The sequence below is a fragment of the Idiotropiscis lumnitzeri genome, chromosome 9 (assembly GCF_059441095.1).
Source record: "Idiotropiscis lumnitzeri isolate Australia: NSW breed Sydney's pygmy pipehorse chromosome 9, RoL_Ilum_1.0, whole genome shotgun sequence".
NCBI classification, from domain to species: Eukaryota; Metazoa; Chordata; class Actinopteri; order Syngnathiformes; family Syngnathidae; genus Idiotropiscis; species Idiotropiscis lumnitzeri.
The window spans coordinates 13,794,520-13,821,582 of NC_142399.1; the positions used below are offsets into that span (position 1 = coordinate 13,794,520).

Genomic DNA, 27,063 nt, shown 5'->3' on the forward strand with positions numbered 1-27,063 from the left:
ATCAGTTATTACAGTATTCTAATACAGTATAGTAATTATTTAAAGTTACAATTTAAATATACACGGGCAATAACATGCATTTTCTATTAGTACTTTAGTCTTAATGGTAAAATTTATGTTTTTTTTTTGCCTCACTTATGAGACAAAATACAGATAGCGTGTTTTCAGATGGAAATGAATTCCCGTAGTTACGTAGCTTCTGTTTTTGCGTACGCCAAAATACTCCAAAATTCGCGGTGCTACGTAACCAGAAAGATTACGCAAACGTTATTCGTGAATCGCGGTCCGGTCGCCCTAACCCTCAACGTGGGCTGTGGATGTGGCAGCTAAGCGCCGCCAGCTGACTACGTGTCTTTGCTCTAGAAGTTTACTCAAGCGTATTGGGGCTGGATTTCTTACTTTTGATCTTTGCCCAGGTAACGACTGTTTCACTCGACTGTTTGCTCTGACCTTCTTGCACTATTTGCGCGTGTCGGCAAGATAACTTCTTAAGCTAATGCTAAGGTAGCTAACATGCAAACCTTTGCGTGTTTAGAATAATGTGCAAGCTGGCAATAATGGCACGCTCTTCTCATGTTATGGACCGTGAGATTTATTCGTTTAGGTAACACCCACTGTCTGGATATTTAAATTCATTCATTTTTTGTTTACATTGGTAGCTCATCAACACTCTAATCTGTAGGTTATTGTCAAGTTCTTTTAGTCAAGTTGAAACACCGTTACTGCTATTGAGACAAAAACATCCATCCATTTTCTAAACCGCGTGTCCTCATTTGGGTCGCTGTGTTAGCTGCTGCCTGGTACACCCTTGCTGCTCATGACCAGCCATCATACCCAAAAGTAACACATTAAAACAGGTGTCCTGTATTAAATGGGCATTGCCCTGTGTTTGTCATACTTGGTTTTAGGTTTCGGTGCCATGTTTGCCAGACTCCAATTATGCTCTCATTTGCCAACTAAAATTCGGCAAGTGAAAGTCAACGCTGCCTCAACCAGAACATATTCTCAGGCAAAATGTAAGTAGCACACGTCTCGTACTGTAGCTGATGACTGACTTGACCGCATTCTCATTTACCGCAACTGTAGTTCCTGCACACCCGCACAATATAATGTGATTCAATGACGTGTTACTTCAGCAAGTAATATAAGCAAAATGTCACGTAGTAGTAGTGTACACCCGATTTCATTTTTGATACGTGCTGATATTTTTCTGATGAGCACTAGACTCTAGTACACAGAGATGAAACGGTCTGAATATTTTTATATCATGATTGACGTGACCAAAATCATTCTCATTATCACTATGACTAAAAGAAATATAAACAAAAGAATATGCTCAAAATACATTCTCTGACATTGAACATGCTTTATTTTTTAACACAGGAGGAATGTTGCACCACAGAACAAGTGTATGAACATATAACTCATTATAATTCCTTATCAAGAGCCAGGTTGTTGCATAATGTTCAGAGCGGGCTTTCTACTCATTTTGCTAGTTTGTAGGTTTAATATTAGCGTAATTCAACCAAGACAATTACCATATTGACATGCGTCAAGAGTCCATCATAAATGGATGTAACAGAGACAAGCCAGTCACTTGTTAAAATAAAATATTTTTTCAGCCACGAATTATGAAGAAACTGGAATTACTGCAAGTTTTTTCCTCATTTAAAAAATGCGGCCCGGTCCAAAGTGGAGCGGCCTAGTGGTTGGGGACCACTGGTCTAAATGACTCTCACGGTTCATCGGTGAACTGTTAACCGTGTCATCCCTAATGTGCACTTCCAGTCTCGCATCCACGCTCCCATGGCAAGTCTTTTGCCCATCGGAGTGACTTGAAGCAAGCCAAACGCATCGTAGTGAAACTTGGTAGCGCTGTGGTGACACGAGGAGATGAGTGTGGCTTGGCGCTGGGGCGACTGGCCTCCATAGTTGAGCAGGTAATGCAGCATTCAACTTGATCCCTTTCCTCGTGTTCCTGGGGAGTATGTTTTTTTTTTAAAGCTGCTAACTCATTATCATTCTTGTATCCTGTCAGGTGGCCATGTTGCAGAATCAAGGGAGGGAGATGATGATTGTCACCAGTGGTGCTGTGGCATTTGGGAAGCAGAGATTAAGACATGAAATCTTGCTCTCTCAGAGTGTCAGACAAGCTCTCCATTCAGGCCAGAACCAGCTGAAGGAAATGGTGAGCTGCCGTATTTTCCGGGCCATAGGGCGCTCTTTAAAGTCCCTAATCTTGCCCAAAACAAACAAAGCGCCTTGTAAAGCGACGCGCCCATTATATGGACTAAGCATCACTCGCGACCATCAACCCTTTTACTCATTGGGCTGTTCGGAGTGCATGTTAGCACACCCTGCCGGACAAAGTCTGAGTCTCCTATGCTTCTAATTGACCGTGACTTATACATTATGTGACTATGGTGTTTGGGTGATGGTGTAGGAGAAAGCTGGACAAAAGGGCAGCTGTCCACAATGTTGTAGTCTGTCTTATCATTTATGTTATTGCAAGTAAGAAACGTCCCAGGTTTAGACAACAGACTGCAAAAAGCCCAAAGCACAACAGCACATCTCTCTAAACAGCCATGTGATTGGCTGAGTCTGAGTGGCTCCCAAGAAGCCATTGCCATAATCTTTTTGTGTTATTTTTATTTCTTTTGGGTATATAGATGGCATGAGAGATACATGTTTTGTGTTAATCTTATTTCTTTGTTTCATTGTTTGCTTGTATGTTGAGTTTTTTTTTTTAGGTGTTGATTTGAAACCGTGACCCTAAGGAGTGTGGTGACCAGTGAAGTCCCTCCCCTGCCGTTGTCTAGTAGACTATTGCCAAGACACCTTTTATTGGTTAGAGTCATTGTTATTGGCAGTGATTCCCAATAGTTTCATGACATCATTCATTGAAACGGGGTGATACCTCTGGCAGCGATCCCTTAGAGACTTGAGTCATGTTGAGCTGTCATCTGCTAGCACGAGCAGCTGAGCTAGCGCGAGCAGCTGAGCTAGCGCTTTGTAGTGCGGCGCGCCTATTATATGCATTAAATACAAAAATAGCACCCTCAACTGGTGTTGCGCCCTTTGAGCAGCGCGTGTTATGGCCGTAAAAATACGGTACTTTATTACTTTATTAGGTACGCATCTTGTTAATTAGGCATTTTCACATGAGTGACTTTTTTGTTTTTTTTTGCAGGCAATTCCTGTTTTGGAGGCAAGGGCTTGTGCAGCTGCTGGACAGAGCGGTTTGATGGCATTATATGAAGCCATGTTTACCCAGTACAGCATCTGCACGGCACAAGTATGCACCTGAGCTTTTTTTTTGTTACTTATTACTGAAAGCAATTTGAAAGTAACTGTCACTCACAGTGTTAATTTCTGCAGATTTTAGTCACAAATTTGGATTTTCATGACGAGCAGAAGCGGCGCAACCTTAACAGCACACTTCTTGAACTTCTGCGAATGAACATTGTCCCCATCATTAACACCAATGATGCCGTTGTGGCCCCCCCGGTTCCCAACAGTGACCTGCAGGGAGTAAATGTGGGTATTGTTTCAAGGGCATGCTGGGAATGGTAAATGTGGTCCATGTTGTGTGTGGGGATTTCTTAAGATAAATGCATGTGTTAAATTAAATACCTTATTAAATACCTTGTGTTACGTTTATATATTGCAAAATTCCCTTTTTGGCCATAGGCATTTTCCGTTTTTTTTCCACAGATTTTAATCGTTTATATAATCGTGATATTGGAGTCTTTTCCCCTTCAAACTTGATGGTGCACATTCCTGCTTGTGATAGCTTGAAATAGGCAAACTTCAAAACTATCAAAATTATTTTATATATTTCAGGTAATAAGCATCAAGGATAATGACAGCTTAGCTGCCCGTCTGGCTGTTGAAATGAAAGTGGACCTCCTAATTGCCCTGTCCGATGTTCAAGGTACAGAATTTCCAGATGATCGTCTACACTATTATAAGTTTTCAATTAAACATTTCACAAACATGTATTATTCAATAAAATTATGTTTACACGTCATGCATGGGTTTTCTCAGGGTTTTAAGGATTTTTCCCACATTCGAAAAACATGTATGGTAGCTTAATTGAAGAATCTATTGTTGTGAATGAAATATGCACTCTCCTATTGATTGTCCCTCACAAAGTCAGCTAGTATGGCTCCAGCTCACGTGTCACCCCCGGACAACTGCTAGAAAATGCAAAATTTGCAAAATTATTAACACAAAATTTGCAAAATTATTAACACATTATTCCAAGCGTTTCAAAATTGTTTCTTTATCTTAAAATAGCTTGGTTAGTCTTTTATTGGTCTGCATTGCTTGAATGTTGAATTAAACGGTTAATCATGAAAACAAAATCTGTTCTACAGGCCTCTATGACAGTCCACCAGGGACAGATGATGCTAAATTAATTGATATCTTCTATCCTGGAGACCAACAATCAATCACTTATGGAACCAAATCCAGAGTTGGCATTGGAGGCATGGAAGCTAAGGTTGATGCAACAAACACAATACTTCATTACAAATTATAAATGACATTGGTTAAAAAAAGGACTCTTGATTAAATTGCAATTTTTTTTTTCTACTACAGGTCAAAGCAGCCCTGTGGGCACTACAAGGTGGATCGTCTGTGGTCATTGCCAACGGCACAGATCCCAAAGTCACTGGCCATGTCATCACAGATATTGTTGAAGGGAAGAAAGTTGGCACCTTCTTCTCCGAAGTAAAACCAGCAGGTGCGTTGAGCTAAATACATTTGGAATTGGCTCGTGATCATAGAGGCCTTAAATATTTGTGATCTATCCTCGCAATTAGGTCCCACTGTGGAACAGCAGACAGAGATGGCTCGTCATGCTGGAAGAACTCTGGCTTCACTGCTGCCTGAGCAGGTCAATTTCTCCTTCCCTCATTAATTTGCAGCGTTGAAATGCAATGGCAATTAAGAATGTGGTGCGGTGTAGTAAAACCTAAGGTTCTCTTTGCCTTTTTTTTTTTTTTTTTTTAAGAATACCTGTTTTAATAACTTGGCGCTACCAATGTGTTTCCATAGCTTTGCTAGCATTGTGAACTAAGTAAAAATGATGAGCTACCAGTAGCTAATAATCACAACAGAAAACAAAACAAAAAGCGTACCTTTTTATGTTTCCCTATTAGTTGAATTTTTGAACACCAGAAACGTTTTGATTTGTAGGCTGGTCTTAGACACAACCCATTAGCCATAAATCATTCTTGTAGCTGACAACCTCAAACCTCTTTAATAAGGCCACGGATGGGGAATATCTTGCTTTTTCAAATCTGTTACTGCGCCCTGGTTCAATTGGGTACAAAATTAAGGAGTCAATTTTGACAAAGTCATAAAAGGAAATATGGTACAATACATGAAAAATCTATGTACGGAGTGAACTAGTGCTATACTTCCCACCACTGTGAACCAAAGCTGAACGTTTTGTTTGTAAACTGATGTACTCATAAACAGAGCTGTTTTGTGAATTAAGTAGGGGTTTGCATCTCTCCAATCGCCAAAAAAAGACGATTTTATACGTATCTTGATACATGAGGTGAGATACGATTCAAGGACTGTTTTTGAAGTGGAGTGATTCGATTCTGTTCCATTCAGTGGGATTCTGGTTCAATTCGTTGTGGTACGGCTCATGTTCAAGAGGGTATAATAAAATGAGTTTCTAGTTGTCATATGGATTTCTATGAATTTGTCAGTATTGCAAATTATATTTGTATTTTAGAAATATGTCTCGCCATTAAAAGATTCGATACATATCTAAATATAATTTAAAGTGGAACAGTTTGATTTTACGCGCTCACATCTTTTAAATCAAAACAGATTTTCAAATAACTTTTTGTTACTCCCGTAGAATCACGGTTTCACTGCATATGTAAACTGTGCACATTGTTTATGTTTCCAGAGAGGAGAAATCATCTGCAGTCTTGCTGAGTTGCTCACAGAGAAAAAGGATGAGATTCTGAGTGCTAACAAGAGAGACATGGAGATGGCAACGTTATCAGGTAAACATGACAAACGGGTCATGTAAATGAATCCACATACACATGTAATCCACAGGCTTAAAAATGTGTCAGTTAGTGTGGCTCATTCAAACTCGTCAGCTTTGGTTTTGGTGTCTGTATAATGTGTGTGATTGGATTGCGGATGTTGATGAGTCGGAAGATTTTGTTGTGATTGATCAATTCAGTGTGCAACAGTCTCTTCTGTAGCTCAGTATGAATACTGGTCTTTCAGCAACCGGGCTCAAAAAAAAAAAATGCCAACGTGAAACCACTAAATCTAGCCTTTTAAAATTGTTCTCATGTATTCACTGGAATTCTTCACAGGCCGTTTCTCCCAGCCTCTGATCGACCGTCTGAGTCTGTCAACAGCTAAACTGAACAGCCTCGCCATCGGCCTGCGTCAGCTGGCTGTGTCCTCCCGGGATAGTGTGGGTCGGGTTCTGCGGAGGACCAGGATTGCAAACAACTTGGAGTTGGAGCAGATCACTGTCCCTATTGGTGTCCTGCTGGTTATCTTTGAGTCACGTCCTGACTGCCTCCCACAAGTAATTAATTAGCACTGGAGGCTTTTTGTGCTCATAATACTATACCTCAATTACTGTTTAAGATTGTATCTGTTCTGTGTATTTCAGGTATCTGCTTTGGCTATTGCAAGCGGAAATGCATTGCTGCTGAAGGGTGGCAAGGAAGCCGCTAACACCAACAGAATTCTGCATCAACTCACGCAAGAAGCACTTTCCATTCATGGAGTCGCAGATGCTATTCAACTGGTGAGATTGAACCTCTTAATTATTTAAATGTTATGTACATGCAAACACAATTTTCTTGTGACGACAATGTTCTTGTTTTCGTCGATTGTATCATGCAGGTTAGCACACGAGAAGAAGTTGAGGATTTATGCAGACTGGAAAAGATCATTGACCTGATCATTCCAAGAGGTTCGTCCCAATTGGTGCGAGACATCCAGAGAGCAGCAAAGGGCATTCCTGTACTGGGCCACAGCGAGGGTGTCTGTCATGTCTACATTGACAGTGAAGCAAGCATTGACAAAGCTGTTGAAATTGGTATGTAGTCGTTTTAAGTGTCTACATATTAATTCTAGAGATGCCCACCTCTTTGTTTATGTATGCAATTGATTCTAGTCCGAGACTCTAAATGTGACTACCCTGCGGCCTGCAATGCCATGGAAACCCTCCTCATCCATAGAGACTTGTTGCGAACGCCAATATTTGACCAGATCATCGATATGCTGAGGACAGAACATGTAAGATGGGAATTTCTGGGACTTGCCCATTCAACCCGATATGTTGGTGATATTTTTTATTTCCCCTTATTTAGCTTATAACAAATAATTACTCGGATTTCCCACTTCAGGTAAAGATACACGCTGGTCCTCGGTTTGCATCATATTTAACGTTCAGCCCATCTGAGGTGAAGTCCCTGCGGACAGAGTACGGGGATCTGGAGTGCTGCATCGAAGTGGTGGACAGTATGCAGGAAGCTGTAGACCATATCCACAAATACGGAAGCTCCCACACCGATGTCATTGTTACGGAAAATGAAGAGACGGCTGAACAGTTCCTACAGCAAGTGGATAGCGCTTGCGTATTCTTCAACTCAAGCTCTCGCTTTGCTGATGGCTACCGTTTTGGTCTAGGTATGGACACTATATAGTTTGAGAAAATTAAAAAAATACTGAAAGTCAATTGAGTATTTATATTTCCAGGTGCTGAGGTGGGGATTAGCACAGCACGCATCCATGCCAGAGGTCCAGTGGGTTTGGAGGGGCTACTGACCACCAAATGGGTCCTTCGAGGAGAAGGTCATACTGTGGCCGACTTCTCTGAGCAAGGAAGTATGAAATACCTTCATGAGAACATCCCTGTTCCCCAGGGGAGCTTCAGCTAGGCTCCTGCCCAAACTGCAATCAATGACTCAAGTCCGAAAATGTCAGTCACATCCAAAGGTTTGTGTCTGAAAGTAGCATTTAGCTGCTACTGCTTCATTTCTTGTGAGAATCAAGTGTTAGTTACTGCAGAAAGCTTGCGTGCAGAAAAGAGGCTACTTAGTCCAAACAATGTTTTTGGGAACCTATCCACACATTTGGACCGCTTTGGACTCTTTGGAATTCAAATAAGGAAAATTCTTTTGGCTAAACATACAGTTTACACCCAACAACTCTATTTTTTTCTCACAGTGATGAAAAGGTAATCACTGACACAGTGGGGATTTTTAACTTATTTTTCTACAAACTATCATTGCCTTTTTGTAAATTACTGGAAAGGATTTTGCAGTTCTGTGTTGCACATTTAATTAGCAGCCTATCTTCTTGTTACAGATTATTTGAATAAATATATACTTGGGAACTTGTGATCAATTTTATCATTATTTGTTGTTTTATGTCTGTAGGGTATTTGTTCCCCCCCGCCCCCCATTTCATTATGCACACACAAGACTATTATCATTCCTAATTGCTGGACAGCCAGCTAATTTATACTTATCTTATGTGATCAGTGGTGAACGACAGGTTGCAAATACTTCTGAAAAATACTTTGTTACAGTACTACGATAGGTTTGTTACTGTACTTCAATCGATTTTTTTTTTTCAGGTACCAGTCCTTGGAAGACCTGAGTATATTTTCTAAGGAACTTTGCATTAGATTTTAAAACAAATATGTACTTTTTATTCCTTACAAAATAAGTGGTTTACTTTTTTCAACCTTTGCGGATGATGACAATGTGCAAAAAAAAGTAAAGTAGAGAGAGGTAAAGGTTACCATGATTGTGATTCATGACTGAGATCGTGGGGACTTACAAAATGGAAAAAAATGGAACAGTATCAACATGAAGGAATATCAACTGCCTTGTAGTGTTCAAAAATGTAATCTGAAAAATTACTTATAGGTATGTTTTGTTAAGTTATCATTGCCAATTTTGTAATTTGTGTTGGCTCAAACAGAGCACGTTGCCAGCTCACATCTGATTCTCCTGACATAATTTTGCTTGCAGTGAAGGAATGGCGAGTGATTCCCCTTTGGTGTACTTGTTTTTTTCTTCAAAATCTCTTATTTAACTGAAGTGAATGAATCAGTACGTTATTATTATTTTACCACAGTGTTTTTTTTTTTGCACAATCATCTGTACTTGTTCAGAATGAATGTGAAGGTGTGTTTACTTTTCTTTATCAGGAAGGAAAATCAGTTCCTCGACAATGACGTCATTAGTGTGGGTCGGCACAACAGCAAGATTAACGCGATAATAAAACATTAAATCTTAAGCACGTCTCTTGTTTTTAATATAGGTAGCACACACTACTAATAAATGTTTACATTTAATTCAGCTTGTTTGTTATAACGGTAAAACATGTTTGACACTGTAGTTGTGGTCTCAATAAAGTTTTTTTTTTCCTCTCAAACAAATGAACAACACTAGTGCGCTACCGTATTGGTCTGACCGGCGACCTCTTACACTCATCTGTCATCGGTTTTCCGACTATGGCAGGAAACAATTCTTATACAATTGTCGAATATTTCGGTGGGGACGACGGTTACCGCTGTGGTTACTGCAAAAATGAAAAGGGAAACTTTTCTCACGGTAAGTGTCTAATAAGAGAGCCCAGTTTAGAAATGATTGTGCTAACAAACTAGCGCTTCCTGTCACTGTCGGCGAACGCATTAACTGATCCCTTATTTTGTTATAGATATTATTAGACATTAAAATACTATTAAGGGATTTTAAATGCATACCTCAGTAATACGCATTGTTCTTACTGGACTGTGAATGTTGCGTTTTTAGCCGTTCTTTTTTTCACTCTAATTCCATTAGGAAACAGTAATCAATAAGCATCGAGGAATATAACGTGCATTAAACTAGACGTGTCTTTTATGTAATGATGTAGCTTTGGCAGCGACGCGGTTGTTTTCTCATGAGAAACGCTGGAAATGGCAGTTATAGAGAGCTGGTGCGTTACAATTAGCATCGAGTTAGCTGCACCGCAAATTCCCATTTGACATGGACGTGCCCGTTTATATGCAGTACTCTCTGCTCCCCACAACTGCCATGCCTTTAAGTCTTTGTGAAAGTCCTAAAAGAGTTTCAGTCATACGAGTGGTTTACCATGCACACGCTGGTCTTTGTTTACTAATTGCTCAAACGTTCTCTCGTCATACATCACGCTTCTTAGTTTTGTTGAGGACTATTGCCTATAGTTGTTAATGCAAATGTACTGTGAATGATTGTTTGATTATATATACCCAGCGATTGACTGGTGACCAATCCTGGGTGTATCTTGCCTCCCACATGGTCAACTGGGAGAGGCCACTCCTTTACCTGCGTCTCAACCCAAGTGAGGGTGAGCGCTGGATAAAATGTGTGGATGTATTGTTTCCCATTCCCATTAATATCTAAATGAAGGATGGGCAGTATAAATATTGAAGTGGGCCACAATTTTTGCATCAGTGCTAATGAGTGGCCAAATAGGATCACACAATTCCTAACCAGATGTATGACACCAGTGTTATTTTAAATATTGATAAAATACTTGCTTATGTGCACAATACCTGTCCTTAATATATTTCATTTCTGATTATGCATTCAATGTATGTATAAAAGGTCAATTATTCGCACCCAAGAATAAAGGGTTTTGAAGAAAACAACAGTACTACCTTTTTAAATTAACAGGACGACAGTTGAATAAATATCTGATATTGACTAGTATATATTTGGTATGGTTTAAACAGTCATTCACAGAATCGGTCTTTAGGTCTTGAAATGCGGTTTATTATACTCGTAGAGAAATAACAAAAATTGTATGTAGTAGGGCCTGACCGATTAATCGTCTATTAGCTTTATTATAATTTACAAAAAGTGTCATATTTTTATAAAATTTTTTGAACATGAGAAAAATACGAGACTCAAACGACGCCCAACACTCAGACACTCACACAATAAGTAAAAACGATCTGATTTCTGCAAATCTTTCTCTCTGTTGTGTAATTAATGTAATACTGAAGGACAAACTAATGTAAAGCATTCAAACGCTCTGCCGATAATCCATCCTGTAATATTTATTGTTTCACCATTAAGGGACCGTAAAAGAAGTTGGCTATTTTTTTCATTATTAATCACTCAACAGAATTTTATTGTCACATTTCTGAATCAGAATCACCCTCAGAAAAAAATAAATATAATCCATAATCCATATGGGTCAGGCCCTAGTATGATTTGAAAAGCAGCATCATTTCCTCCATCAAGAGAGATGATACAGTTTTCTATAATTAGGATTCAGGTGGTTACTAATTAAGACAGTGAATGATGCAGACAAGTGGTTCTCTAATCTCAAATAAGAGTGGTAATCTGGATTTGTTACATCACGGGAGCAGCATGAATGGTTCAGGCCTGGAAAAGTAAACTGTTAAAAAGCAACTTTAGAAATTTTTAAAAATAAATGGCCGCATGTACGATTTGTCAGTTGTGTAACATGTTGAACTTTGAATTTCTCTGATTTAGATGTACAGTACAGTACAGTAATGCGATAGTCAATGTAGCTCTCAAGATATGTGTTTATGATTTTAGCAGACAAGGTCAGAGGTTGAAAGGGAGCTTCGTCCACAGTCTTGGGAACTAGGATGCAAGCTGCTGTTTCTACAGATAATATGCATGTGTTTATTAGGGGAAGGTTTTTTGGCAATACTTCAAGATGATGAAACTCACTCTGGAAAAGGACCAGGCACATTTGTCCGATTTGTTATATGCCACCGGGGGATGCCTGCGGGTACAAAGTGATTCATAGTTGTACATCTACTTTAGAGACACTTTCATTTTATTTGGATGTTATAATCTTCATACAAGAGAAAATGGTACATTCTTCTTGAATTTTGCTAAAGTTAGAGGACATATTTCTTTGCTTAGATGTTATTCATTTGAACTATAGGTGGCAGTAATGTGTGTGTGTGTGTGTGTGTAGGGCAGACTCAACGATTTACCCAAGTGTTGTAATGGGACTGTACACAAACTTATTCTCATATTACTTCTTTCGCTCTTTTGTAAAAGAAAGCAAACTATTATAATATATGTAACCAATGTTGCTTGATGATAATTTTTTTTCTTCAGGTATGTGGTCTCACACCATGACAGTACAAGACTACCAAGACCTCATCGACAGAGGATGGAGAAGGTACCAAGCAATTTATTCCTGCCTTTCAGATATTTTCAATGAGCATTTTTTTTTACCTTGACTTTATCCTTATGTCTGTTTTCAATAGAAGTGGGAAATATGTTTACAAGCCCATTATGAACAAGACTTGCTGTCCACAATATACCATCAGGTAATGATTTCCAAACATGACTATTTGTATGAATTAGACAACTACTGGCAATATTTGTTTAAAAGCATTGTAACCAAAGATGCTACTTTGCGCTCTTCAAGATGCCATGCTGTGAAATTCCAGCCTTCCAAATCCCACAAGAAAATCTTGAAGAAGATCAATAAATTCATTTTGAAAGGAGTATTACCAAAAGAGCACGAACCCGGTGAGTATTGTTGTGAATCATTTTTTTGTGTTTCAGAGGTTGCTTTTATTTCAGAATTTTATCCTCCACTTGTTGTATTATTTAGCATTTTTTTTTACTTTGTGTAGGGGAACCAATGGATTCTGTGTGTGCAGTCGAAGGTCCTCAAGAACTAAGTAAAGGAATGGAGTGTGCTATTACAGACATTGAAAAGGAGGTAGCAGAGTTTCCGGCTATCACACATGTTGAGCGGATTGAAACGGATGTCACACCTACTGGCTCAGAGCAACCTAGAAAAGAGCCCGACTCTGTCCCTGATGGCAGAACAACAGCCACAGCGCCTAAACCTGGTATGAAATCAGATGACCTATTATGCGATGGTTCTGCTTTTGGGTGGTCAGTTTTAATGAAAGTGGAGGGTTGATTTCACTGTACACTATATCCTTGATATATTGTCTTAAATAAATAAATGCCTTTCCCGAGATGGCATCCTGAAGTAATTTACAGTAATTTAGTCCTAAATTTACGCTTTAAAAATGTAAACAGAACTCCTCATTTGAACCGATACTGTTGCCTGCCGGAACGAGGCAGTGTCCTAACTTTACTGCTGCATTCCATGTGTGTTACATTTTCCCCGTTATCTTCCGGTGTCTTTTTAGGCTCCATGTCAATTATTGTCCTTATACATTTAATGAAGTTATTAGTCACCACTTTGCAATGCTTTAATACAGATAATACTAAATTCCCGTTTGACACAGGAAGGAGCACCCCCGGCCGGCTCTAGATACTTTTTTGTGGAGACTAAGTTCAGTTCTCAGTAATTAGAAGAGAAGCATATACAAACTGTACATTTGAGCCTGGAATTGACACTGGCTGACCCATTTGCAGACCTAAATATAGCATAAACATTTTCCGGTTGCACCATCAACCATCTGCATTTCTAGAAGCATTTTAATCTTGCCATAAGCATGTTTCTGTGACCATTATGACCTTGTTGCTTTCCCATGTATCTACTTAAAGCACAGCCCACCCTAATATGTCTTTTGGCTTATTGAATGAAAGGAATGTTTGCATTGGGCCTGTTCCTGGTTTGGCCCAACGTGATATTCTATTTGTCATATAGTATATGTAATACAAGCTATTGATAAGGAAGTACATATGTACAGGGAAATATGAGTATGATTAAATATAATTATTTTATCTTTTCAAACGTAAAATCCTTACTCATGTTTAGAATATGTTTTTCAAAACAGGTGAATGAGGATTCAGGGTGAAAAGTAGTTATTGATACAGGGGAGTATGACAAAGAGTATGTTAAACCCGAACACATCAAATGAAACGGGATGAAGCAAGATCCTAGGATGGTAGCTGTGCCACCAGAGAGATGTTGGTAAAAGCAGAAAAAAGGTGAAGAAAATGGTTAAGTGACCGAGACCGACTCTGTGGCAGGTTCCAGGTCATAACTGATCATACATGACATTATTATTGTATATTATTGGCAGTGAGTGAGTTCAATAATCAAGTTTATGTAATTGTCTAAATGATTTTCCTGGAAATGAGATTGACCTTTAACATTGTCCGTGACAGTACAATAATCACTGTTTCATAAACGTTTACAGAATTTCAGAATATGTGACTTATGAAAGCTGTTATCTTAGTCAAGAAGCAAGTCTTGTAAAACTCAAGACAAATTTGAAAGAAAGCAGCATGTCTCAGAAATGTTTTTCTCTGAGCACTGTTGGCGTTGTGCCTGGGGAGCCAGGAAGGGACGGACGGTGTCATTTCTTTATGAAGTGCTAAGTGCGCTGAGTGGGAGAATCTGTCTTTCACAGGAAATTATGTTTCAAATGTAATACCCAATGTGACTTGGTCATTGTCCTTTGGAGTACCTGAGTGGGAATTTGTTCATGGCTGAGGCAATGTGATGAATATATATAAAACAAATTAAGGTTCATTTGAGCCAGCTGATGATTCCGGTGAACCTTAGTAAGTGCCAGGTTTCCCTTTTACTGTTGTCAAGATGGTGTAGTATCCTTTTCTTACGATGATTGAGCGGAAAGTTGGAAAGTGAGCTTCTGGATGCGTTTGGAAGTTTGACAAGCAGGATATGGTCCTCGTTTCCTTATTGCTCCAAACAGGATGTGGGTGTGTAAACTGTTGACATGGGATGCCCGGAGAGCTGGAGGGCTTGGCAAGTGATGCTGGTAGAAAAGGAAGAGCAGGAGAGAGGGAGTGAGGTGGGGGTTAAGACAAGACTGCATTGCCACAGAGAATGTTAATGTTCTAAGTCGCACGGATAGCTAGTGATGTCAATGGCAAATTACTACTGCACTGTCTATGAAAATGCATTCAAAATGGAGGATCTGTTCTTGCCATAATGTCTATTCCCAGACACGCACACACAAGAATAAGCGTTACTATTTGTGAAAGCGTCACATCTCCATTGCTTTTATGACTGTCTCCTCTCTCTGGGATGCATGTACAGGACTAGACCACAACCGCCCCCCTTGTCGGAAGGCCAAAGATTTGAGAAAAGAGCGGCGTCATCAGAAGGAGCAGATGAAACATAGCGGTGTTGGGGTCTCCTCCACTTTGACCACTAGCCCTCCTACTGCCACTCAGACAAACCAAACCAAAACCTTGGAAGACTTCCTCTCAGAGCCATGCCCAGATGGTTCATCTCATCGCCTTGAGGTAAGGTGTAATACTTTCCAGTCTCCTTTTGTGTCTGACTTGAAATAAGAATTTGCCTTTTGAGGTGATTCCATCAAGGCTGATTTGTCGCTACAATTCATCATTACCCTCTTGTTTATTATGTTTGGAGGCTAGCTGGCCAATGCAGAATGAGGGGGAAAAATGCCTCATTCCTAGTCGAAGATCAATGGAATTGCAGACACACCACAGACTACGTCATGTTACCCTGATGATGACATTAAAACCACGGCTACCACATCAGTATGAATTAGAGGACATGAAAATGAACCTTTTGGTAGGCAATCAAAGTGATTTTGGAGATATCCTTGGCAAAAGTCTTATGAGGTTGGCAGAGTCGCGTCATTTTTGGTTTTGAGTAAGACTTAAAACAGATGCAAGCTGTCTTTGTCAACACCCCCTTCTCACGAATGTTCAAGGATGCATCTCTAATCTGGATGCAGCGCCTTAAACTTTACTGTGGCTAGCTCACAATGTGTACCACTGACCATGCACAATGGTTTATACTAAAAAAATATGGTGTGTTTGCTGTCTCATTATTCCTGGACAGTCATGTCCAAAATATTGTAAGCAGTCATGGAGCCAGACTTTTGATTGAGAACACTCAGTATTCTGAGGAAAATAATTTCCTGCTATCCCAAAATATATCTATTTTTTTTAAGACTTGTACTTACTTTAAAGACATATTTGAAAATAATAGGCAATAAAAACAAAGCAAAACAAAAGGTTTGTGTGGCTTCGCCTAAATTTTAAATGGCTTAATTGGCATTCACTTTTTCGCATTACTGCTGTCAATTAAAAGGCAAACTTTGCCTTTAACCAACCCAGTAGGTATCACAATCCAAATGATTTTTATTTCTGTTTCTGCTGGTGATGTTCTGTTCTCACCCACCAGATGGCAATGTGATGACACGGTTGTGTGTCCTCATGGCACGCTGACTCTTTCAAAGACCTTCCTTACTGCTCACACAGCGTTCTAATTTACTGTCATTTTTAAGCCTAAATAAATGATTAAATGGATGTAAAGCTAAAAAATAAAATAAAATAGGCAAGAGTGCTTAGTCACTGATTTGAAGATAATGTGAATCTTAACAGCCTCCATATGACACCAGTGTAGTCCCTTAACTCCATTTTATAATAATATAATATAATATTGAAGTCTAGTGTGAAATGCTTTCAATGGAGTCATTTTTTTGTCTCTCCCACCAGAATAGAAACATCACAATTATTTTCATAGACTGAGGTTTTGTCCTTACATGGTTCTGGAAAAGTGCAAGTTGACATTTTGATTAAAATTCATCGCATCATAATCAAACTTACATTAGTATATTTTGGCTCTATTTAAACATTCTTGAGCAGTCATGTATCCAACTATTTGTGTAATGTTGTAGTACTGTTATGATAGCTCTCTCTTAAAAAAGAAATTCTCACCACTATGGTGTGACTTGTGGCGTGCCTCAAGTAGTTCATCCTGTCAAAACACATTCTCAGCACTGAAGCATAATTAAAAAGATTGAACTTGGGAAATTTCCTTTCATTTATAAGGATCTGTTTAACTAAGAAAAGTGGATGCCAATAGTCATATGAGTCGAGCCCTCTTCAGTCCAAATCCAATAAACTGCAGGTTCTAGCCCTCTTCCTATCTGCTTAGAAGACTCAATTGACACAATGTCTTTGGCCAATAAAAGCTTCTGGTGGAAGAAGTTGTTAGTGAGAACAGAGGCAGGGTCCGAGCAAATTTTTAGTTTGTTTGGTCTTAGAAACGCTCACTGTTTATCTTATTTTGACCTGTCTATCAAGATTATTTGCAATGATTTTTTATGCATTTAATTTTTTAATATCTATTTTTTTTAAACTAAGAAAATAAACATTTTGGGCCCAAGGGACACAGTGAATTACTAGAAAGGTTTATTTCCTTTCCTTATAAAAAAAATAAATACATTTGGTAACTCTTCATTTATGTTTGCTTTACTTGCGATTCTCATAACATGCTGTTCGCCATACCATCTTGATTCCCTTCCAAGGAAAGCATCCAGAAGAGCAATAGCTCTATAGTAGAACACAGAACAAATGACTGTATTTACTATTAAAGAATATCAACAAAGGATGGCTTCAGATCATAATTAACTGAGCAAGAAGAGTTTGTGTGTTATTTTGATTCTCATGTCACAAAGCCTTCATAACAGTTCTGAGTTGTTTCTCTTTTCACATTTTACCTGTATTATTCCCTGGATTCCCATTTTGATGATAACAATTGTCTGCCCGTATTTTTATATTTCTTTTGAAGGTGAGGCTAGTGCGCGCCAATCCCCCTTGCCCGCAGTTCAAAGCCTCTTTCGACGCCTCCTACCAGGTGTACAAACTCTACCAGATGGCAATTCACAAGGACCCTCCTGACAAACCCTCCGAGAGCCAGGTCAGGGGGTGGCAGGCATAGGTCAAGCTGCTGTTGGCCTTCTCATAGCGGGTGTGAGATGATAGACATGCATCCAGAAGGACATTAAAAACAACATTAATTATAATAGTTCTAATCATAATGCCTATTTTGACGTCTATAGTGCAATCATTCCTCCTGTCTTTTAAGAGTCCTTAGTTTTATTTAAGAAAAAAATGGTCTCAACTTCACTTATATACCAGTGTACTACATAATTGTAGATGATTCATATCTCTTTACATAAAGAAGGTAAAAACGTCAGGGCAAATATCAAAGATGTCAGTATAAGTGGAAACCATTAGGCTTCAGTCTGAAATCACATGTACGTGTCGAAGAAAGACAATCAAAAAGTGAGATAATGAGGTGAAAATGTTTCCATACGCCATGGTCGAGAGCAGTGTTTCTCCAGGTGTCTTGAGTTGGCCTTGAGTCACTCGGTAGGGTATTTATTCTAGTCTGTTTTTGTTAGGGGCCGCTTGACAGCCTAACCTTTGGCAGTTTTCACAGTATAATCTCATCGGTGTTCCTTCTATCGCCAAAATGCATGCTATATTAGGTGCAACTTGCCATTCCATATCAGTGGCACTGAATGGAGTGGCAGATTGGGTGCCATCCTGGAGTCATATTCACGGTCCACTGCGCAGTCTTTCTGGGAAAGCTGTTATTGCAGTTCGACAAATTTGATACGCTTCCCTGAGAGGGGTCAAGGTTAAGTTGTAAAAGTAAGATAAAAGGTATGAATGCTCAGTCTGAGAAACATTTTGGGACTTGCACTAGCCTCATCTTCAAGTTGCCTGTTCAAGTGTGAGCTATTTAAAAGCATTCAGTCGCCTTGAGTCCGATCATTTTATTCCATTCATTTGTACTTTTTGTACAGCTATAAAAGGAATCTGTATGCCGATTGCGGCTGAAACCATGATCAAGGAGACTGAAGTGACACCTCTAAGCAACATAAAACAGCCCTCATTGACCGTCATTGCTTTTCCCTTTTACACTTTGTGCTTGAAGGTGAGGCTAGTACCAGTCAGCTTTGAGGACCCCCAATTTACAGCATCCTATCAGCAGTCTGTGGCCCTGTACACCCGATACCAGATGGCCATTCATGGGGATGACCCCAGCGAATGTAGTGAGAGTGAGGTACTGCCCGATTTTTATTCTGCACGCTTTGTAGGACATTACGCTTTCAATGTGAAGACATTTATTTTGGCAAACAATTTGTTGGTTATTAATCCAATCGCAGTCAAGCCTATCACTCGTTTTAGATCATATAATTTGTATCCGTAATTGCAGAGTGTAAAGGAGTGAAATTCCAGCAATCATAACTTGTATAAAAGATTAAAATAAAAATAAATCACCTTTTAAAGTAATGTCGTGCATATAAGACCCTACAATTAATTATTGATATCATTACATTATTACTCTTATTTTCATATTCATTCATTTTACTTAAAGAGCTTGTAGATTTTCGAGAGGTGTGTATACGATAAATATTAAAGCGACACCTGCTAAACAACGTGATCGTTGCAGCATTTCTGCGTGAGCAGAAAATGGAATGTAAACATTTGTTATGGTTTGTAGCAGTGTGCAGTTTGTGTTCGCCTGCCCCAGTAAATAAAAGCGGAGAAAATAAAGTCAAGTCAGCGTGAAGAACTGCTAAACTTTTCCACAAACTTGAGTGGGCCAGTTTTCCCTGAGGGCTGGAAAAGCAACTACCTCCCCAAACTTTCTGCCACTAGGCCTCCGTAAATGACCGAATTCTTTGTCTTGTAAAAGTAAGGTAATTCATTAATTGTAAAAGTGGTATTATTTGGCAAGGAGGCAATAACAGATTCTTTCCTACTGCCTTCACCCCGGCTGGCACTTGTACTGGCATCAGCTCAGTTTTATAACCATAGTGATCAGAAGTTTCAAAAACATAATGGAAAGCTTTTTAAATAGAAAAAGAGCAAACCGTTACTCCACTGTATTTGTTTTGACCAACTGAATGATGAGATTTGTTTTGCAAGTTGACTGCTCTGTTGGCGACGCATATGGTAAAAGTGCATTTTTCAGGTACTGTTTAAGCAAAGCAGTTGACTTCTAAGGGGGATCCGACAGATTTCCTTGGTGACTTTCATAGTAGCTTAATCTAAGGGTTGCTAATGGGATGTTACAGAGTTGTAGATTGAAAACAAATGTCACAAATGCTCTTGAGTCTCTTGTCAACAACCAATAAAATGCAAAGGCTGCAAGTTTTAAGAGTTATTTCTTCAAATTTCCCTGTTCCTAAGTGATAAAAGGCCAACTACTCTGTCATGAGAACAAGGTAGAGGTGAACTCTTTAGAATGCCATTAGGGTTTCATTCTAAACAAAACAGATTTGTGTCCTGCATCTCTTCGCTATATGGCAAATCTAAAAAAAAAAGAGAAGAAACACAATAGAGATTTCCACAAATCCCTATGGCGGATATGGCACAGAAGAAAGGTTATTTTTATTTTTGCGAGCGCGGATGGTTGTTCGTCTATGTGTGCCTTGCGATTGGCTGGCAACCAGTTCAGGGTGTACCCCGTCTACTGCCCGAAGGTAGGTGGGATAGGCTCCAGCACCCCCCGCGACCCTTGGGAGGAGAAGCGGGCGAGATAATGGATGGATGGATATTGATCTGGTACAATGAGCAGTATTACACTTTGAATTCAACTTGAATGGGATGATTCTTCCGCTTTCCATTTAAGTTCAGCCATGGAGAACTGGTCTAACTGTGAGTTTGTTTTTTAATCCATTTTGAAAACACTGTGTTTATCGAGCACAATTGTGTAGGGCCTGAAGAATTAAGTCCAAGCAAATGAGTGTGTTGTGTGTTTATACTTATCGTACGTTTGCATTTTAGACTCTAATCGTGTGCAGATGAGTGTTTACTGTGGTAAAGGGAAAGAAATAGGAAGTGATGTACTCCATGTGTTGCCAATGAGAACCTTCCAGAAGGTACTCGAGACACAATCTGTTTGCAGACAATTGTGTGGTTGCCTCAGTGAAGGAAAGCTGTGATTGCATTAACATGACGTTACGGTGTTGCCGTGCTATCAACAGGCCTCCGTGGCTACACCGACACAATACACTGTCTACAGGTATTTCTTTTTACGCATTCAGTTGATGTCAGAAATAATGCACCCCCTGTTAAGATGATCTGATTAGAATGCAGCCCAGGAACCAGGTAGTGATTGTTAAATCAATGTTTAAAGCGAGGGGTGGCCAGATTATTTTTTTAATCTCCTAAATTTTCACTTGCACTTCAGTGTCTTTGTGAAAAGGTTTCATTCACACAAACACGGATTTGTAATAAAAAAACATGGATGATTACATTGTTTGGAGACTGAAGGATACACGGCAGCTTGTGTGTTATTATGGTAGATTTGTAATGACATCACCTATTACCTGCAGCTGTTTTTACTAAGCAGTTGTTTGTGAGTTTTCAATAAAAGTGTTCGTGTTTTTTTGCCTTTCAGCGTATTCTACATGGGGGGCTTTGCTGTTGGTAATGTTTTGACTGTGAAGTTAGTGGAAAATTACTGTTTCCTGGAATCCTTACAGATTTGGGGGATTTTTTTTTCTGTCATTGCAAAAAGGCAAACTATATCTTCTTGAAAATCCATCGAACCTGTAACATTTACAGTATTACAGTGGCGGGCTGTACATTTCACACCAAGGCCTTCAGTGAAGTCCTACTTAGTCTTAGACTTAAATAAATCCCCCTCATAACACCACGGCTGGACAAATTATATACAGACACACTTACACACAACTCGGTGTTGCACGACCTCGCTTCTCTTGAAAATATGCCTTGCAAGTGTATCTGCAATTAAATCCACACTTTTCCCTCCTTCTGCCATTATGGTTTAAAAAAGTAAGAATATATTTTAGATTTTTGAACGGTTGCCAGTCAGAGTTACGACTTTCTTGTGTGTTGATTCCGCATAGCGCTTCCCCCTCACAAGTGAGTATTCAATCACAAGACGCATTCTTCACCTTCAACGTGAGGCCTGCGGGAAGGCTCACTGTAACCACCTGCTTTATTATTTTATAAGTAAATTAACTCAATCAACCTACTACATAGAATTTTATGAATTTCATTTGATTAATTTTAGACCAAAAGAAAGCAAGCTTCTTGCAATTCCCACTAAAAGTCAATTGAGGAGACTCGCTGATGAGGTTTCTTCATCGCACTGTTTTTGTACAAGATATAATTGCACTCTTTTCCGCTTTTTTAAAAAATTGTTAAAACATCATTTCCATCATGCGTTACGGAGGCAGATCTAGTTTGGCCAGATAAAATTGTACCCAGTGCATGTAAACAATTACCTCCTTAATATTTGCGATCAAACATTCAAACCCAGAGTGGCTGTAGTTGATATTTGACAGATGATATCTGTTAGAAGCGCAGATATATCTTGGTAAATCTGTGTTTTATAAACATTGAATTAAAGTACGGGCCAAATAATGCCACGTACGTTTTATATTGAAGCAATTAATTCATGCCTTCATGAATTTAATGCTGCCCCACCAGCAGCACTTTACTGTTCATTGTACAAGCCGAGCCTTTCCCAAACTTATATTGAGTAAAATCGGAAACCTGGCAACAGAGATAAGTTAATTTTATTGACCATCAAGAAGGCTCACATATTCCTGGCAAGGGTCTTTTTGATTCATCTTAGTTGTAAAAGTTTAAGGAATGCACAAGGTGGACTAAAAAAAGTTTGGGGAAAGTCATTAGACTCAAAGTCATGAAAGCTTTTCTCTTGTTACTGGTTCTTTATAGAGTTTTGTTCTCAAGATGTAGATCATCTGCAAACACTGCTCTCAATCCTCGCACAAAACACTCACAACATGAACAAAAAATTGCAACTCTGGAATACTTTATTGTTGTCATGGAATGTGAATCTGCTAGTGGCAAATCACAAACTTGTTGGCCCTGCGTTGGCAAGTAAACATTCACTGTGAGACATTTCTCAAAAAGCATTTTCATTCTCCCTGAAGAAATGGCAGCAAATTATTGCACCTATCAAGTATGTAGACCTAAAACGATGCAGAAAATAGAGACCAGATTGAAACATTCTCATCTTGTCCTCTGAAATGTCACTATCTCCTCTTGTCTATTTGACTGGCCTAAATGTTTTCATTTGTGTAAACAGTCTTTCTTTTCACAGCTCTTTGTGATTGGGGGGGGGTATTTGGTACATAATACCTTGGTACAGAGAACATTTTGAATGCTCACTTATTTCTATGACAGTAGTAAAATTATGTATGTATGTAAGATTCTCATGTATTATTTCTGATGTTTTGTTAACTTTTTTTCTCCTCTGCGTCCCACTGTAGTTCCGGCGATTTCTCTGCGATTCACCGTTAGAGGTATGGATTTCCTTTTGGCCTTTTCACAGTTCTTTAATCCCTCTTTTCAGTAAGTTTCATGTTATCTTTGCCTTTTATTTTCTTACCCCACATCATTTTCTTTGTCACCACATTACCAGAACGGATTAATTAAAATTTAATTTCCTTCCTTTTCACTTTTACATATTGAGCCACTCAGCTTGGCTCTCTATTTTCAAGCCCTCCAGCGAGATTGAGTCAGTGGTGTTTAAGGGATACAGGAAAGGGGTCATTTTTTCATATAGGGGAGTTATATCACAAAGTACGATAAGAAGAGTGAGTTAAAGGTTACGTTCAAATGTGGAGTCCAGATTGCATTGGGAGTTAAAAGATGCCCATAAAGAGCCTTACAGTTCCTTGATAGTTTGGGACGCATTTGCTATATGGTTCAGTATCCAACAGATGGATAATGGGTGTTTAAAACTACCCCATGCCATCAAAATTATTTTTTTCCAGTGTTTCATGCATAACCTAAGATTAAAATGTCTTTCACATGATTCACGTATGTCGAATTCATGCAATATCCAAAAGACGAAAGGCATGCTAAACAAGAGCATCAGGCATTTGTTTGCCGTGTATTCACATATTCAAGTATAAAAATATTGAGGAATCATAAATGTCTGCATCAAATGTGTGTACGCATGATTTAAGCATTAATATGTGCAGTCACACTATCAGTGAATGAAGCGCATTGTCACCAAAATGAACCTGGGTGATGTTATTTTTCTGTAGTGACCTGCTCCTAACTTGTTTATTCAGTATCTTTTTATGTTTTTAAATTGTAATTAAGTACAATAACACATGACTAGCCTCAAAAGTCTATATAGGCTCGCCATTCATGGAGTTCATATTTCAAATTGCCAATGGTTGGTGAATTCCATTTCACAACAACAGTAAGACCTGATATACGAGCCAATCTGAGCAAAGCTCACTTACATCTTGAGTGTTAATTATCATAGATGCCAAGCACCCAGTTTATCTTTCAAACCAGATAAAAGGGGATCTAAGATTTTTTCTTTGTAAATGGGTGTTCTGGTACCGCTTGAACAACACGTTCAACGCTTTTATTCATGGTATAAATTAAGTCTAATGATGGCTAGCAGCATTTAGTAGTACCCATGATTTAATGGCAAAACGTCGGTATTCTTTGTAGCATTGAGTGATGTGTATTTGCAGCCAGACATTACTGAGCACTTAGGAGGCTTTGTGAACTTCAGCCTCTAGAAACGCTAGTGGACACATTAGCTCACGACAATTACACCAGTACTCAGACCGAGGGAGGATATTTGGAACAGCTACGTTAATTAGATTGAGGTGGACATAAATCCCTGTCGCTTTGCCGTGTGGCTTCCCTTTGGGTCTTCCTTAATCAGCATCATTAAGGTTTTTAGGGTACAAGCTTTTATCACCTCGTCAAAGATTGAACAGCCCGTTCTATGCACACACTCTCTCGTGTGCTGCTTTCGCTCACTCTTCTCAGATGGATTTAGCATGCCATCTCTGCTCATATGACCCTCTGTTGCCCAACTTGTTTTTATTCCTTTCTCTGATCTCCAAGCTAGTCCTCCCTACTCATGTCAAAGTTATTGTATGTGGCCTTTCTGTTCTACCTCTGCGTGTCGGCTTCCATCTGTTTCCAATCTGAGAGCTATTAAAATACATACACTCACCACATGGTTGTGTGCAGTTCATATTGTGTTGCATTTCTTCTCATTTATCCGAAAACTCTCCTTTAACTGCAGGTATTAAAGACCTATTTTTGATGTTCATTTTCACCCAAATTGCAGAGATTTCCCATTAGAACATAGTTGGTGTTGTACGTTTTCTGAGTACATTTAAATACACTGACATATCAATTAATTTGTGCTGTCAGATACCTTTTAATGTGATGAACAGCAGCCATGCATGCGTCATTTCACATGACCTTTGCGAAGTGAGGTAGTGTGTGTGCTGTAGAAAGCATAGGCCAGATGTTCGTATTTTGACTGAAGGCAATACATTCCGATTTGACCGGTCAATTAATTTTTGATGAAATGTTTTGATGTCGGAAGCACTATCTATTATAAAATTGAAAATGTACTGTTTATGCTTTCACTTTCTAGTCATTGATCATACAACTCCTTGTCCCTACTTTTTCTTAAAAATTCTGTACAATTGGAATCTCGAGCTTGGTGTTCTTACTTTATCACTTTGTGCCCAAGAGAATTGTCAGCATCCCCATCGTTAGCATCAGTAAACTCTCAATTTCTTTTCGGCAAAGGTGATCTTGTGACTGACGGTTCCACAATAAGAATTGCTCTCATATAGTGTGGTTCAACTCAAATATGTGATTCAGGTTGAAAGGTGAGCGGCAACCACTTCCTCACTGTCAAAGTATCATCACTTGAGCCAGTCTTTTGGCCGCATGTGAGGGATTTGGAGGCAGATGAAAAGCTCTGGGGTTGTTTGAAGTGTTCCAGAAAGATTTTGATTGTTCTTAGGGTGGCAAGGACACAACCATTAAGCTATCGTGTGAGGTGATGTGCACATTAGTAAGAGAACATCTGCCTTGATCCTATAAACAAACACACAAACCTCAGACAACATTTACTTATATCATGCTTAGTTTTGTAATTGTGGTAAAATTTGTGGGGTCTCTTTTTTTTTAATTTTTTTAAATACGTTAATTGCCACACATACACACGCAAACACAAGAGGTCTTTCTTTCTTGGGCCCTCTTACAAAGACGCCAGTGTTTTTCATGGAACTTGTCCCAAGAAATAACAGGCTGCCTGCTTACACAGATGGACACTTCACCCAAATTTACACACACGCGCACTGACCCCCCCCCCCCCCCCCCCTCTAATGCGGTGTGAACCTAAAGTACATCAAATCAACACTTTGATATCATTAGCCACTTATATAGTGCCCAAAACAATATCCATTTACATATAAAAATAAAAGCTAAAATGATTTTAGTTGATGTGACAGACAAGTAACAGGCCTGTTTCAATGCTGCCTTTTTGGCTAGAAATGGGAGGAAAACAAACTTAAAACTCATTAGACTGCTGAAAGTTCAATGTTTGAAGGCACAGAGCTATTTAATTTGTTTTTATGACTAAAAGTCCATGTACACAAACACAACATTCTGCACACCCAGTTGCACAGCAATTGAAACCATGATAGGGTATATGTTGTTCCACTTTAGATTTATTTAATTTTTGTTTTCCCAGCTGCATTGAAAATTGCTTTAATGTGTTAATTGTCATTGAGTTGGTTGAGTCGTAAAATGGTAAATTCACTCCTAGGACAAAAATTCTGTGAAATGCAGAAAAAAAAATGACAATGCTTCTGAAGAACACATTGTGTTAATATTTTTTTTAAACATACTTTTTAAATATATTCATCTTAAAGGAGCTCGCACACGTGTGTGCACATATACAAACACTAACTAATAAATGCAATGCCAAGCACCATGGCACACTTATCTCAGTCATAACATATTTGCGTGCCTTGCTTCTATTGGAAATTATTTTACATCCGGTGAACGCATACTGGATTGGTGAATGCATAACTGTACTGGTTAATGATAATGAGCACTTTCTCATGCACTGGAGTAATCCACACATTTATTCCTCAACATAATACTGGAGAAAATATTCTTAACCAGACAAACACTCTCTTTGATAAGTAACAAGTAACATGCAGCATGTGTGCTAATTATCTTGCCAGATGAAACACAAGCAAGCATGTGCCCCTAACACACATTGTTTAGTACCACATGGAGCGAGCAGACACAGGCATACAGGAGAAAGTTTGGCAGCAATCCACAGCTGGCTGGTAAAATGACTTCTTATTAAAAAAGTTCTCTCCTGCAGTGTTTCTGGAGCCAGTACCAACTCTACCCCAACTCTGCTCTGCTATTGTGCTCATTCCACATTTGGGAGCCATTAGCAGCCTGAAAGTGAGGCTACTGTATACCTCCACACATAATA

General features: G+C 39.0%; 2 protein-coding genes across 6 annotated transcripts in view; both read left to right on the forward strand.

Moving 5' to 3' along the window:
- Positions 1-272: 272 nt before the first annotated feature.
- Positions 273-8,398, forward strand: LOC148330335 (delta-1-pyrroline-5-carboxylate synthase-like). Its single transcript, XM_088305549.1, has 17 exons — positions 273-416; positions 909-1,016; positions 1,789-1,940; positions 2,039-2,188; positions 3,191-3,295; positions 3,379-3,537; positions 3,844-3,934; positions 4,380-4,504; positions 4,603-4,747; positions 4,827-4,900; positions 5,933-6,032; positions 6,357-6,577; positions 6,665-6,802; positions 6,901-7,096; positions 7,175-7,296; positions 7,407-7,689; positions 7,759-8,398. Exons 2-17 carry the CDS (start codon positions 920-922, stop codon positions 7,938-7,940), a joined length of 2,340 nt encoding a protein of 779 aa, XP_088161675.1. The 5' UTR covers positions 273-416; positions 909-919; the 3' UTR covers positions 7,941-8,398.
- Positions 8,399-9,445: 1,047 nt separating this feature from the next.
- Positions 9,446-27,063, forward strand: part of ate1 (arginyltransferase 1) — a 37,210-nt gene continuing 19,592 nt past the window's right edge. The window contains exons 1-9 of one of the 5 annotated variants that reach the window (XM_088305357.1): positions 9,446-9,626; positions 12,144-12,207; positions 12,296-12,358; positions 12,460-12,563; positions 12,671-12,892; positions 15,028-15,236; positions 17,542-17,670; positions 18,697-18,825; positions 23,039-23,071. In XM_088305357.1, the coding sequence (XP_088161483.1) occupies positions 9,527-9,626; positions 12,144-12,207; positions 12,296-12,358; positions 12,460-12,563; positions 12,671-12,892; positions 15,028-15,236; positions 17,542-17,670; positions 18,697-18,825; positions 23,039-23,071 (1,053 nt within the window). In that variant the 5' untranslated portion in view covers positions 9,446-9,526. Of the gene's footprint in view, positions 9,627-12,143; positions 12,208-12,295; positions 12,359-12,459; positions 12,564-12,670; positions 12,893-15,027; positions 15,237-15,366; positions 15,532-17,541; positions 17,671-18,696; positions 18,826-23,038; positions 23,072-27,063 lie in introns of all 5 variants that reach the window. The other 4 variants (XM_088305352.1, XM_088305355.1, XM_088305353.1 and 1 more) reach the window with 4 other exon arrangements.